The sequence below is a fragment of the Melanerpes formicivorus genome, unplaced genomic scaffold (assembly GCF_026170545.1).
Source record: "Melanerpes formicivorus ecotype bairdi unplaced genomic scaffold, bMelFor1.0.p_v2 SCAF_13, whole genome shotgun sequence".
NCBI lineage: Eukaryota > Metazoa > Chordata > Aves > Piciformes > Picidae > Melanerpes > Melanerpes formicivorus.
Window position 1 is genome coordinate 3,593,398 of NW_027142365.1, and position 14,954 is coordinate 3,608,351.

The following is a 14,954-nucleotide window of genomic DNA, read 5'->3' on the forward strand; positions in this document are numbered from 1 at the left end:
GAAAAAAAAAACAAACTAACAAACAAAATATCAAACAAAGCACAAAACAAAAAAAAATAGTTTTGTTAAGGAACTGTTTTGTGATAAAATGCAACAGAATGCCTCAGAGCATACCAGAGATTTGGGAAGTATGGGGACTTTAGTGTATGGTTTCATTATTGCATCTTCTTTGGGTGCATACAGAGAAATAACAAAGACTAGAAAGACCAAAGTAAATTAGTACAATAAACAGAAATTAGGTTTTAGCCTAAATAAGGGCTTAGCCTACAAAATGATCTGTTTAAAGTAATGAAGGCATAGAAGTAGACTAAGGAACTCTGAGACTGTAATGCAGGTGAGGTTTATAACATCAACTGCAGTAAGATGCTACAAAAACCTGAAGAGGAGATTCTTTTTTCTTTATTAGTATGGACAAAAGCTCTCACAAGAGGAGTTTGCAGCTATTTAATTGAATGCTCAAGGACTGGAATGTGGCCTGGGTTTTAGATCAGTTGAATATTAGGTAGGAAAAGCAGATTAAGATATGTGTATGTGTGTGTATCCCTCTCCCTGCCTCCCTCTCCCTGCCTCCCTCTCCCTGCCTCCCTCTCCCTGCCTCCCTCTCCCTGCCTCCCTCTCCCTGCCTCCCTCTCCCTGCCTCCCTCTCCCTGCCTCCCTCTCCCTGCCTCCCTCTCCCTGCCTCCCTCTCCCTGCCTCCCTCTCCCTGCCTCCCTCTCCCTGCCTCCCTCTCCCTGCCTCCCTCTCCCTGCCTCCCTCTCTCTGCCTCCCTCTCCCTCTCTCTGCGACCCCCTTCTGCTTGGAGAATCAATGCCTTCTCCTAAGGACTTCTCCATGGGGTTCTCATTTGGTTTTGCTCCAAACTGTGTGACTTCTTGTGATGACCTAAATGACTTCATTGAAGTGACCTGAGAGGCCTTGCAAAACCAGAATGCAGTTGGCATATTGTGGGCTGGAGTGTCATGCTGCTATCAATGTAATTGCACCTTTGTGGCTATATTGTGACTCCTGAGAGCAAAGTTTTTTGAAACACAGCAACTAAATCCCTATGCAACATGAACTAGCTTTGAAATTTGAGCTGTTTTGAAGGGAAGAAATGGTTGAGGCCAGATCTCCATAGGTCCTCTCTGACCTCAATTCTCCTGTTATTCTATCAACTTGAGCCTATCCTAGGGGTATTTAAGAAGCCTCTACTTTGCATTTTCTATTGCATTAGAATTAGAAGCTGATACCCTGTGGTGTGTGCCTTGACTAGTGAGAGTTGTCTACAGCTTTTAGCTCATTTATTATAGATGAGGCAAACCACTCAAAATCAAATGTCTATTTACTTATTTTAGGTTTTAATCTATCTTATAAGAAACTTGATTTTTGCAGCAGCATTTGAGGCTTATCTCTTCAAGGAAGTGATCAGATGCCATTATGCACCAATGAAAGAGAAATGTGTAGAAGAGGGGAGGTAAATGAGAATTAGTTTACAAATGTTATCCCACAAATCTGTGCCTTTGTCCTCTTCTTTATTCTGCACTGTCTCTCTAGGATGAGACTGGGGATACTATTTGATTTTTAGACCAAGTTTCCTTTGATTTGCAAGACTAAGGTGAAATAAATCCTGATACAAACCACCCACATTTCAGCATCTTGATGCAGCTGTTGACACAGGCACACATTGCCTAGATTCTTATTACAGCAGACTGATTTGTTCAGGACTATCATGCAAAGAGAGAAATAAATAGATGTCACTGACATGACTCAGATTCTACAACAAAAATAAGGTGCCCTTCTGTACCTGAAGCACAGGTGGTGATAGGACTAGGGGGAATGGAATGAAGCTGGAGGTGGGGAGATTCAGACTGGACTTGAGGAGGAAGTTCTTCACCATGAGTGGTGAAGCCCTGGAATGGGTTGTCCAGGGAGGTGGTTGAGGCCCCGTCCTTGGAGGTGTTTAAGATGAGGCTCTGGCCAGCCTGATCTAGTGTGGGGTGTCCCTGCCCATGGCAGGGGGGGTTGGAACTAGATGATCCTTGTGTCCCTTCCAACCCTGACTGATACTATGATACTATGATAAGTATCTAGGTGGAGCTGGCAAACATGATATAGGACTTAGAGGAAAGTTACACACTTAGGAAGAAAGCTGAAGAAATTATTTCCTCTAATGGTACTAGATGTTTATTTTGGAGTAACCTAGGTGAGTCCTGAATCTCCTCTTGCTATAAAGAAGTTTTCTGTTTGTCACCATTGGGAAATAATGAATGATGAACAGGATATGAAACAGCACTTAAATCTTATCAAGAAAAATGGGGTTTGCCTTGTCCACAATTTCTGCTCTAACAGGCTTTGAAAAGAGCTTGGTGCAGTACTTGCTGTGGAAAACCCCAGGACTGCTGCTGAAGTCCTATGACCCCTGACAGTAAAAAAAATGAAGTTAATTTCTGCCCCCTCCCTCCCCAAAATCCAAGCTGTAACCAAGAAGGGTTTTAGCTTTTACCTCTGCCACCAAGAAATAAAACTACATTTGAGGCATTTTCGTAACACTAGAGCCAGAATGTCATTATGTAAGCTGGGGGGTGGGGGGGGGGAATCCTCAGCCACTGCTCAGATTTTTTTTTATCTGAGAGGAAGGGTATGCCAAACCCCAAAAGCTCCATCTCCGAGAGTTGCCAGGGAATCTCACATTGTTGGACTCACTGAAAACCCAAAACCTTTGAAATCCTACTGCCACTGCCCACAAGCGTGGTCCCATCCGCAGGAGGGGTAAATCCAGCATCTCTTCTGGCACAGAGAAAGACCAGACAGTGCTCCAGCTTCCTGCAGTTCTACAGGTGGGCAAACAGAAGACAGGATCAGAGACTGGAGTCCAAAATCCCAGGAGGGATGCTGGAGCATTTCCTTCCTTCTGGTCCTGCAGAAGGGGCACGCAGGTGCTGGGCTCTCCCAGGAGGACCCCCGGGCGCCCGGGAAGGGAGGTTCAAAAGCTCTCCGGGGCGGGTCTTGAGCAGGTTGAGGTGGGGTGGGCTGAGTCTCGGCTTTTGGCGGTTTCCCAACAGGCAGAGGGATCGGGGAGGACTCGGCGGATGCTGCGGAGGATGCGAAGTTTGTGCTGGTTGCTGCTGCCGCTGGTGAGTTCCCGACGACGGTCACGCTGGGGTCGGGAGGGACAGGGAGCGGGGCACTGCACATCTGTCTCCTTACAACGCTGTCCACAGCTGGGCGGCTCTGCAGCTGCCCAGCAGGGGCCGGGGAGGCGGGAGATGTCTGCAGATGGGTAACTTTTCTCATAACAGGGAAAGAAAGAAAGAATAATAAGGAAAGGTTTTTAAAAGGGGGAGATGAGCATGTAGGAGGGGAGGAAAGAAAAAATATTCTGGAGTTAGCAGCTTGAGCCAGGTCTTGTCTTTAAAAAAAAAATCAGCTCTAAGATGCTATGAATAAATGCCTCTTGCAGTTACTGCAATTGCAGTTCCCAAAGGAGAGAAAAGCATCCCTAAATCGGAATAGCTGTAGCATGGCTCTAGAGGGACAGAAGGGGACACCCTAGCATCCCAGCTGTCCTAAGAAAGGCAACTTTCCTGAACAAGAAGGATAACTAAAAGGGAACAGTTCTTCCTGATGGATCTGGGACGTTTACCTCTTTGAGAGGATGCTGTCTTTTTTTCACTGCTGAAGGCATCTGCTCACAATGTCACCAAGCAGGTTCATGAACTATCTTATGCCTGCTGTGCACTGGCCACAGCAGCTGAAGATGCAACACTAAACATCAGGGAAAGTGTATGAGCTCAGGGACACATTTCAAGCACATACATTCCTCCCTAAGTCCTGTGCTCTGCTGCTGGCATTGCCGAGGCGGGTTAGCAAAAGCTGGTGTGAGAGTAAGTGCAGCCACAGAACCTCAATCTGCACCTTCAGTTCATCCAGTTGGGAATGCTTCCTGTGGCTGTCATTCCCAGGGACTCATTCACTCCAGCTTCAGTCATTCCACAGCTGAATGCTTAGCATAGGCTGGGATTTGAGCTCTTGGTGTGGTCAAGGGAAGACAGACACCTTCCTGGGAGACATTTCATCTTGTCCTGTGAAAGACTGATGAGGTGAATGTTCCTTCAGGGCTTGATTTTGTCTGCTGATAATTGTGAGAGCTTAGATGGTTACTGACTGGTCTTGAGACTTCAGTTTTAAAAGGTGAAAGATGAGATGTAATTTTTCACACCTATACCTCACATCTTCCAGACCTTTATTCTTCTATATTCATGCAGCTTTACATATAAGTGATAGAATATAGGTCCTTGCTACATAAACCTTGTCACATATAGTTATTACCATGCCTCATACCTTTCTTTCAAGGAAAAGTAGTCAGCCCAAATTGTTACCCTGCTACAGATAGAATAGAATAGAATTAACCAGGTTGGAAGAGACCTCTGAGATCATCAAGTCCAACCTATCACCCAACACCATCTAATTAACTAAACCATGGCACCAAGCACCCCATCCAGTCTATTCCTAAACACCTCCAGGGATGGTGACTTCACCACCTCCCTGGGCAGCACATTCCAATGGCCAATCTCACTTTCTGGGAAGAATTTCTTCCTAACCTCCAGCCTAAACCTCCCCTGGCACAGCTTGAGACTGTGTCCTCTTGTTCTGGTGTTGGTTGTCTGGGAGAAGAGACCAACCCCCACCTGGCTACAACCTCCCTTCAGGTAGTTGTAGACAGCAACAGCAGAGTGCTATGAGTGGCAGAGTGCCTTTGGAGTCTGGACTGGCTTTTTACACATTGTAGGGGCAGAGTTATTTTCTTGCAGCTGTCAGCAGAGTGGAGCTAAGCTGAAGGGTTGTATCATGCACATCTGTGGGCTGCCATCCATCACTTTAATGGTTTAGCCTCTTGCAGCAGGCTCTGCCCATAATAAATTCTCCAGTCTGCTTGCTCTCTGTAGCTTTTGGCTTCAAACTATTACTCAGATATGAACTTCAACTGCATGTCCAGTAAGAGTCCATGCTCTAAATATCAGTGATTTTTGTGTCTCAAACTAGGTCTTGTGGGAAGATTTACATCTTAAGTTAGAATCTCAGAGAGAGAGAGAGAGTTAGACTCTGAGACCTATAAAAGTAAACAGTCATTTCATATTGCAGAGAAGCAATTCTCATGTGGATTCTGGCAATAATTTGTTATTCAGATATGTAAATAAACCCAAAGAATAAACCTGAAGACTTCCTCTGTGAAACAGGGTAATTCTACCCTCCATCAGCTCCACAGGGAGCTGTGTATTGCAAGATATACTTTGTGTCTCGCACGCTAGAGTCCTTGACATTAAAAAATTACCATTTGCTTGTAAAGGACAAGGAACAGAGAGAGGTGGGGGCTGAAATGCATAAAAATGACTTTTCCTGTCTTAAAGAGTTCAGAGTCTCAGGAAACAGAGACTGTGGAGCAGAAAGGGCTTTGCTTTCACTGCCCTTCCTGCTCAGCTAATCTGCTTTTCCTCTTCAACACGGCAGCTGTTCACATTTCTGGGGAAGGGGTTCAGTCTGATCTGGTGAACAGAGGTGAGAATGGAAGCATAAATGGCATTCCACTGAGCTGTATGGTTGCTTCAGCAAAGGTTTTCCTCTGGTAATAGGCGTACAGATCCAAATCCATGGCAAGATGCTGAGCTCCCAGTAACACACAGCTGTGTGCCCAAATTTCTCCCATGGCTACTCTTTGCTGATTTGTGTTGGAGGGAAGCACATGTTTCTCCTGTGAAGCTGGTGCCTGCAGATCTGAAAGTCCCTTCCACAGGGAACTGGAGGTGTGGAAGAATCAGTCTGTTTAGGCATTTCATTAGCCTGTGGGGAGTTAATGGAGGCAGACAGCCTCCTGTACAATGAGTCACTGTCTTCAAATAGGTGTCTGAGAGAAGTAGGAGGAATCCTTCCCTGGAGCTGCTTGTCTGCCTTTATTGATCATCAAGGACAGCTCTATGGGGGAGTTTAGATTAATCATCAAAAATGATGTATCTAAAATTAGGAATCTGGTCTAAATCAGCTCCTTTAGCCCTCTTTCAGTACTACTGGGAAGAGATAGAAACACTCCAAGGACAATGGCTGTGACTAGAGTGAACTTGCTGAATTGATACCTAGGTGTTAGGGATTAGGTGGCTTGCACCCCACCTTGAGAGAAACATTCTACAGCCTCAGAAAGGGAGGATTCTCTCCAGTTTGGAGGAAAACTTGCAGCAGAAGAAATGAGGACTCTCAGCCATTTGTATTCTGTTGTTTTCTAAGTGTTAGTGATAATGAAGTGGTCTACCAAATTTAGCACAGAGCTAATAAATTGATGTTCATCTTTATCAGACTAATATTAATTACACAGAGTTAATAAGCAACAAATAAAAGCAGCATGGCTGTTTACTCACATATTGAATACCTGTGAGTAAGCACAGTGATATACACAGCTGTGTATGTACAGCAGACACTGTTCTGCATAACACTATGCAGTTAAATACAGTCAGATAAATACAATCCAACACACAGAGGAGCACCCTAGCATTACTCCAATGTTTTAAAAGCAATCTTGAAAAGATATTCCTCTAAATGACTGTAAGGCAATCAGTGTCTCAGCTTCTCTTTTTTTCCATAGGTAATTGAGTTAGCAAGAGAAAACAAGCACTGAAAATGGCCTCTAGGTAGTCATTTTCAGCCAAAATACTTGTGAAATAATCTGTTTAACTGGATGAAGAGAAAGGTTGGAAATAGGCCTTTACCTTTGGGCTTGAAAGCTTATGGGATCAAGACTGTGTCAGAGCTTGTGAGTAGAGGGGAGGATGTTTTATGGTAAATAAATAAGCTGCTGGTTGTTGGAGTAATGTCACTGCTGTGGTGATCTCAAGTTTTAGAGTCAGTCAGGTTCAAGAGTGGTAAACATGGAATAGAATAGACCAGGTTGAAAAAGACCTTTGAGATCATCAAGTCCAACCTATAAACAACCTGGACCTTCATCTGTTCTTGCCAGCACATTTGAGTGGTGGACTACTTTTTTTTTTCTTGCTGCAGGAGAAATCTTTGGTTGTTTTTTATAGTTTCATGCAGTTTTCTGGCAGGACATGACACTACACAAATTGCATTCCAAATATCACAGATTTGCTTACAGTGCACAGTGGAAAGGAAGGCCTTTACTGCAGTGATTGTGAAGGTAGCTGCACTGAACAGACAAGAGCTTCTTGAGCTTGAGGAGGTTGGTTCCAGTTGCCTTCCTAGCCCATGTGAAGATTGACCATGATTTTGGTGACCTTTGCTTCTCAGACTGAAGGCTTCTTAAATAGCACTTGGCTTTGTGAGAAAGTTGTTAAGCAGCTGGAAAGAGACAAATCTTATGGAAGATTTTTATGAGATATATATACAACAGTCTGGGAAGTTTGTAGAAAAAGGCTGAGGATTTCTTTCTCTCCTTCAGCTGTTCAACTTGTGCTCAATATTTTTCATGAGCCTCCTTCCATCCTATAAGGCCTTCCTGTTCATCAGAATTTCAGCTGAAAAATAGAATAGAATAGAATTAACCAGGTTGGAAAAGACCTTTGAGATCCTCAAATCCAACCTATCACCCAACACCATCTAATCAACTAAACCCTGGCATCAACTGCCTCATCCAGGCTCTTGTTAAACACTTCCAGTGATGGTGACTCCACCACCTCCCTGGGCAGCATATTTCAATGGCCAATCTCTCTTGCTGGGAAGAACTTCTTCCTAACATCCAGCCTAAACCTCCCCTGGCACAGCTTGAAACTGTGTCCTCTTGTTCTGGTGCTGGTTGCCTGGCAGAAGAGACCAACCCCCACCTGTCATACATATCAGAGCACATCCTGGCTCTCTACTCAATGCCTTTGGCGTCAGTGGCCAACTTTCAGGGCTGCCTGTACACTTCATTCCATGGTTAAAAATGGGCAGAGGATGCAGGAGTTTTGAATGTCTTTGCTGTGCCTTTCTGTATCCTAAAATACCAGGTGAGTTTTTATCTTCCAAGCTGGGAGTCAGTGTGTGACATGAATGGCAGAAAACTCGGGTTTTGTATGAGGAGAGGTAAAATATTCCTGCATCAGAATCATATCACAAAAACTGAGCAGGGGAAGCACATGCACAGAGAATAGGGAGTACAGTGATGACTTCAGAGCAGACCTGAGATGAGATCTGAGGCATGAATGCAAGCTGTAGAGACAGAGGCAAAAAGAACAGTGATTAACATTCTCAGTAAATGATTGATACATTCAATGCTAAACCCATTAATGAGTTTTTAAGGTTACACAGCATTGGAAACTGAACTACATCACTGGCAAGGCCCTTCAAGTTCTCAAAACCTTCCCATCCTGACAATGATTTCAGTCACTTTGATTCTTTTTTGTTATTAATTTTCAAAAAGACTAAGTGTTGCCAATTTAATTCTGCCTCTTTGATCTCACTGAACTGCTTTTTTTCCTCAAAAGTGACTAATGTGTCTGACCATCTTTGAAGCACTTCCCTTGTTTCCAGAGAGCATAGAAAATGTCCTTGCATTTCCCCAAGTGTGCTAATGGACTTCTTAATGAGTGAAGATCTCTCTTTTATGTGAGTTCCAAATTGCAGTTTTTCTACCACCACAACAGCCTAGGGACACCATCTTTGGATGGGCTCTCAGGAAAGATTGCTCTGAACTACAATACAATAGAATAAACCAGGTTGGAAAAGACCCTTGAGATCATTGAGTCCAACCTATCACCCAACACCATCTAATCAACTAAACCATGGCACCAAGTGCCCCATCCAGTCTCTTCCTAAACACTTGTTCTGGTGCTGGGTGCCTGGGAGAAGAGACCAACCCCCACCTGGCTACAAGCTCCTTTCAGGTAGTTGTAGAGAGCAAGAAGGTCTCCCCTGATCCTCCTCTTCTCCAGGCTAAGCAACTCTAGGTCCTTCAGCCTCTTTTTATAAGGCTTGTGCTCCAAACCCCTCCCCAGATTTGTTGCCCTTCTCTGGACACCTTCCAGCATCTCAACATCTTTCCTAAACTGAGGGGCCCAGAACTGGACACAGAAGCCAAGGTGTGTCCTAACCAGTGCTGAGTACAGGGCAGAATGACCTCCCTGCTCCTGTGGCCCACACTATTCCTGATACAGGCCAGGATGCCGTTTGCCTTCTTGGTTGCCCTTAGTATGGTGTGAGGATGTTGCTAGAAAAATTCTCTTCCCAGTGCTTGCTAAGTGATGTTGTCTAGCATAAGAAAATCAAAGCCCAAAGTGTCATTAGCTTGGCTTGGGCAGCATTGACATACCAGTGTTGGGTTAATGGTTGGACATGATCTTTAAGTTCTCTTCCAACAAATATTATTCTATAATTCTGTGAAGTAAATTATCTGTCATGCAACAGAGGAAATGCAAAACAATGTTATCCTTGGTCAGTTACTAACACTTGAGGTTTCAATGCAGTAGGTGGTGAGGAAGTTTAAAAGCAAGCCTGAAATCTAGCTTTCTACACTGCCTCAGGTTTCCTGCATGTCCATGCCTGACACTTTTTAATGCTCAGTGTGTGATTACTTTGTTCCAGGCAAGATTGTTTCAGTGGTTAGGACTTAATGCTAAAAAGCCTTTGTGATTTTTTTTTTGCCTGGGCAGTAATGTTCAAGCCAGCTGAAAGATCTTTGTGTTATGATGCTCAGCAATGCAAAGCTCCATTTCTTCAGTGTTGTCTACAGCACTGCATGGAACCTCTAAGGTTTTTTTGTGCAAGTCTTGGGGGTGAAAATCACCCACTGTGATTTGCAGTAAAGTTCATGCCAGGTTACTGCCTAGCTACTGGGAAATGTTGATCCAAACAGTAGCATTTAAAACCAGCCTCTCTACCCTCCAGCAGATCAACTCTTGCCCCCAGCTTGGTGTCGTCAGCAAATTTATGGATGAGGGCATTGAGTCCATCATCAGTAAATTTGCTGACGACACCAAGCTGGGGGCAAGAGTTGATCTGCTGGAGGGTAGAGAGGCTCTGCAGAGAGACCTGGACAGGCTGGACAGATGGGCAGAATCCAACGGCATGAGATTTAACACATCCAAATGCCGGGTTCTGCACGTTGGCCACAACAACCCCATGCAGTGCTACAGGCTGGGGTCAGAGTGGCTAGAGAGCAGCCAGGCAGAGAGGGATCTGGGGGTGCTGGTTGATGGTAGGCTTAACATGAGCCTGCAGTGTGCCCAGGCAGCCAAGAGGGCCAATGGCATCCTGGCCTGCATCAAGAACAGTGTGGCCAGCAGGAGCAGGGAGGTCATTCTGCCCCTGTACACTGCACTGGTTAGGCCACACCTCGAGTACTGTGTCCAGTTCTGGGCCCCTCAGTTTAGGAAGGATGTTGACTTGCTGGAACGAGTCCAGAGAAGAGCAACAAAGTTGGTGAGGGGTTTGGAACACAGCCCTATGAGGAGAGGCTGAGGGAGCTGGGGCTGCTTAGCCTGGAGAAGAGGAGACTTAGGGGTGACCTTATCACTCTCTACAACTACCTGAAGGGAGGTTGTAGACAGGCTGATGATGGTCTCTTCTCCCAGGCACCCAGTACCAGAACAAGAGGACACAGTCTCAAGCTGCACCAGGGGAGGTTCAGGTTGGATGTTAGGAAGAAGTTCTATACAGAAAGAGTGATTGCGCTATGGAATGGGTTGCCCGGGGAGGTGGTGGAGTCGCCGTCATTGAAGGTGTTCAGAAGGAGACTTGACGGGGTGCTTGGTGCCATGGGTTAGCTGTTTGGGTGGGTTGGATTGGTTGATGGGTTGGACACGATGATCTTGAAGGTCTCTTCCAACCTGGTTTGGTTTATTCTAATAAAGGTTTATTCTAATAAAGGTTTATTATTCTAATAAAGCCTGTTATAGTTATTATGGCAGAGAAGCCTCTGCCACATTGGGCATTCTTGCCTCAGAAGTCACTGCTCTGCTTTGGTTTCTAAATTATCCCTTTCTAGGGTGGACAGGAGCTACTCTTTTCCTACAAAAGCTCAGTTGTTACAGCAGATGCTCCACAAATTGCAGTGTTCCATCCCTGCAACAAATGCTGATCCCCTGTGTTCTTGAAAGCCACATCACCTAACCTCTGCAGGCAGATGAGAGCAACAAGATGTGCTTTTTTTCTCAAGGCATTGTGAGATTAATAACAAAAAAATAAGTAAGCCATAACCAACAAATCACAAGTAATATTCTGCCCAGGAGGCTTTTGGTTAACTGTAAAATAGTTTAATGGTTTTCTTTTCCTTAAAGCCTGAGGAAAACCAACAAACTGAAGCATTATCACAGTATTCAGTTTCTTCTAGATGTGTTTGTTTTTTTTCCCTCCCCCCATTAGAGGGGATTTAATAAATGTGTATAAATATCTGAGGTCTGGGGGTCAGGAGGGAGGGGACAGGCTCTGCTCACTTGCTCCCTGTGATAGGGCAAGGAGCAATGGATGTAAGCTGCAGCACAGCAGGTTCCACCTCAACACAAGGGGATACTTCTTTACTGTAAGGGTCACAGAGCACTGGAACAGGCTGCCCAGAGAGGTTGTGGAGTCTCCTTCTCTGGAGACTTTCACAGACCATCTGGAAGTGTTCTTCTGTGACCTGAGCTAGATTGTATGGTCCTGCTCTGGCAGGGAGGTTGGACTTGATGATCTCTTTGGGTCCCTTCCACCCCTTGACATCCTGTGACCCTGTGATTAGTTCAAGAAGAGCTGAATGAGTGAGTATCACCAGCAGCTGGTCAGGATTTTTAGGCTAAACCATAATAATCATGTTTTCAGGTGATTCATCACTGCTTTCAGAGGCACCAGTCTGGACTCCACAGACGTGGGTTCTGATCTCTTATAGTGATTCCTCTCCTGTGTGTCAAACCAATGCAGCACAACTTCCCTTCGGGTAGGATTATGGGCTTCCCCGGCCACTGCAAATGAATGCCACTGCTTTCAGTCCTGAATTATGGTGACTGAGGCTCTGATTCAGCAGGTGTAGATGTAGCAAAGGAGGGGGGGGGAAGAAATAAAAAAGGAGGTGAATCTTATTTCAAGCAGCAGGCAGTCTGGCACACACATTGAGCATTGGGAACATCTCACCTGCTAAGTCCCTCATTTAAATTCCACTAGCATCAGCTGAATGTGTGGCTAAATTGACTTTTGGGGAAAGATAACCCTTCCTCCTCTGAAACTTTTCATAACTCATCATGTGTCTCTTTCTGCCATTCCCAGCACCTCTGGCATGAGCAGGGAGTTACGTTAACCCATCTATCTCAAGTGGTTGGTTGGTTGTTTTCTTAAAGACACTTCAAATGTTTTGTGGTTTTGATTTCCTTTTGGTTCTGACTGGCCACTGCTTTCAAGTCTTTAGTGAGAAGACTCACTATCTATGGTAAGCTGTACAGCATAGTATCAAGTTGCCATGACTTTAAAATATCACATCTAAAACCATTCCAGATACAAAGATTCTCAGCAGTAACAGAAGCCAGAAATCCCAGAAATGAGAGGACTTACTTCTTTCCTGTCTAGATGAATCTCTCTTTGTAAAGTGACCTAGTGAGAGATTTATGAAGCAATCTTTGTTGTTGCTGCTACCCAAATAATTCATTTGTTATGTAGGCCAGATGCAAAATAAAAATACATGTTGAAAGATAAAGCAATGAGCAGGGAACATATTAATACCTGAAAAATTGCATTCCAGAATTGAGTTGTTGCAGCTGAACAGCAAGAAGGACTATTTTAAGAGTCATTCATGCTGATTTACAAAATGTATTTGAAGTTACCCACTGGAGGAATATAATGTATAAAAAAAAGGCCATCTCTTAATTTTCTTCTCAGACAGTGTTCTGAATCTTCTTTCTGGTCTACTATTAGGATGGATGGACCACCTCTCGGGCTTCATAATTAAAAGCAGTCTCTCTATGCTATTTTAAAACCCAAATATAAGCAGAATCTTTAAAGGTACTTAAAGATAAAGTTGTATTCTATTATTTCTTTTCCCCCTAGCAGATATTAATAAGGTGCAATAGTCTGCATCACTTCCAGTAAAGTTTCTGTAGAGGCTAAAAGAAGTCGTGGTTGCACTGCTTGCTGAAAACATTCTGGACAGTAAATCACTTTCCTGAGACTGAAAAGACAATACAGCAGTGATGTTTGCAGCTGTGCTCTGTTTTCAATGTCATTAGAGGTTTAGAATGGCTTAGAGTCTTCCTCAGACATGTCTAAGGAAGTCTTCAATACATGACTTCAATTTAAATCACTACCTGCTGAGCCCCTGGCTTTGCCTTGAATAGCGTAGCTTGCAAAGGAGCAAACCCTCTGCTCTGTTCCATGTATGTCTTGAAGATTCCAATATCCCAAGGGAAGTTTGGGTGCAGTATTCACCTTTCTGAATACAGATCAGTTCCTTTCTAGCCTCTATTGACTCTGTTGAATCTATTGACTCTGGGTTTAATTCAGTTACCTAAACATAGCTGTGTAGAAATAGGGGAGACATCAGATGAAAATGCATGTGAGGCTTCTCCACAGGACTGGCAAAATGAATGCAGAGTCTACACAAGAGAGCTGAGATCCCAAATGGCACTAACCATTCCTGAGTGAAACACTCTGTAAATGTAACTGAACTGCAGAAGAAGCTCAGATAACAAGATCAGATACAGGCACTGACAGTGTAGATTCTTTCTTAGAATACTATCTTTACAGTGGGAGTGACAGAACACCGGAGCAGGCTGCCCGGAGAGGCTGTGGAGTCTGGACACGTTCAAAACCCATCTGGATGCATTCCTGTGAGGACTACCCTAGGTGATCCTGCTTTTGGCAGGGGGATTGGACCCAATGATTTCTGGAGGTCCCTTCCAACCTCTACTGTACTGTGATACTGTGATATTCTTGCCTTTCTAAAGGCAATAATTTTGGGATGTTCTAGGGTATTAAGGACATCTTCACAGTCACAGCAGATGTGATGCAGGACTAGAGGAGATGAGAAACTTCCTGGAGTGGGAGATGGGAGGCCAAGCAAAATACATGACAGCACCTAAGGGACCTGTGGGTACTGCTTCTGTGGGCTAAACAATCTCAGCTCCCTTAGCCTCTCCTCGTAGGGCTTGTGCTTGAGGCCTCTCCCTAACCTCATTGCCCTTCTCTGGACATGTTCAAGAGTCTCAATGTCAGACTGTGTATCTATTTGTAAGGCCCAGCATGATTATTCCAAGAGCTGATAGAGTTATCTCAGTTTTGGCCAGCTGACAAAGAGCTGGAGATCCAAAGATTGGGAAACCCATTAACGCTTTGTGAAGAACATTAGCTTAAGGGAGAAGTGGTATGGATGTCCAGATGGTAGAAAAGGTGCTACATTACTTGGTGATTTTAATGATCTTTTCCAATCAAGATTATTCTCTAGTTCTATGAGCTTGGCTCTTATGCTACACTGGAGAATCCACATGAGTATGCATATCCAGACACATACACAAACTGATTAATGTATGAGATCACATCCTTGTTCTGCCATTTGCATATCTTAGTTGCAGCAATATCTGGGGAAAAACCAAACATCTGGAGTTTTCACATTCTTAGCTCAGAGTATCAGCCCTGAGGTATAAACTTGAAAGAAATTTGGCTCTTCTCATTCCAATAATCTTGATCTGGTTTGTATTTCTCTCACCCAGGTTGCAGGAATCCATCCAGAATGCAAGATATTCCAGCAGGTGGTGAAAGAAGAGACCCTCTGCTTAGAAAAGAACGAATCTGTTTCCCCTGATCTTAAAGGTAACAACCTTAGTTATGAAGATCTGATATGAATATCTCATGCATAATGTTTCAGGGACACAATGGCAAGATACCATTTGTTATCCTGAGTCAAGATTTGATTCCTATATTATTTGGTTTCTTAATAGTTTGAACTGGGACTTCACCTCATCTATTTTAGTTATCTTAAAATGCTCAATGTCTAAATCCATTTTCTTCTTAGATTCTCTTAAAAGTCAATGGAG

General features: G+C 44.1%; 1 protein-coding gene across 1 annotated transcript in view; it reads left to right on the plus strand.

The window, feature by feature from the left end:
- The first annotated feature begins 3,046 nt into the window (after nucleotides 1–3,046).
- Nucleotides 3,047–14,954, plus strand: part of LOC137444837 (vasoactive intestinal polypeptide receptor 1-like) — a 30,143-nt gene continuing 18,235 nt past the window's right edge. Inside the window, exons 1-2 of the mRNA XM_068145906.1 lie at nucleotides 3,047–3,113; nucleotides 14,631–14,730. Of these exons, the coding sequence (XP_068002007.1) occupies nucleotides 3,069–3,113; nucleotides 14,631–14,730 (145 nt within the window). The 5' untranslated portion in view covers nucleotides 3,047–3,068. The remainder of the gene's footprint in view (nucleotides 3,114–14,630; nucleotides 14,731–14,954) is intronic.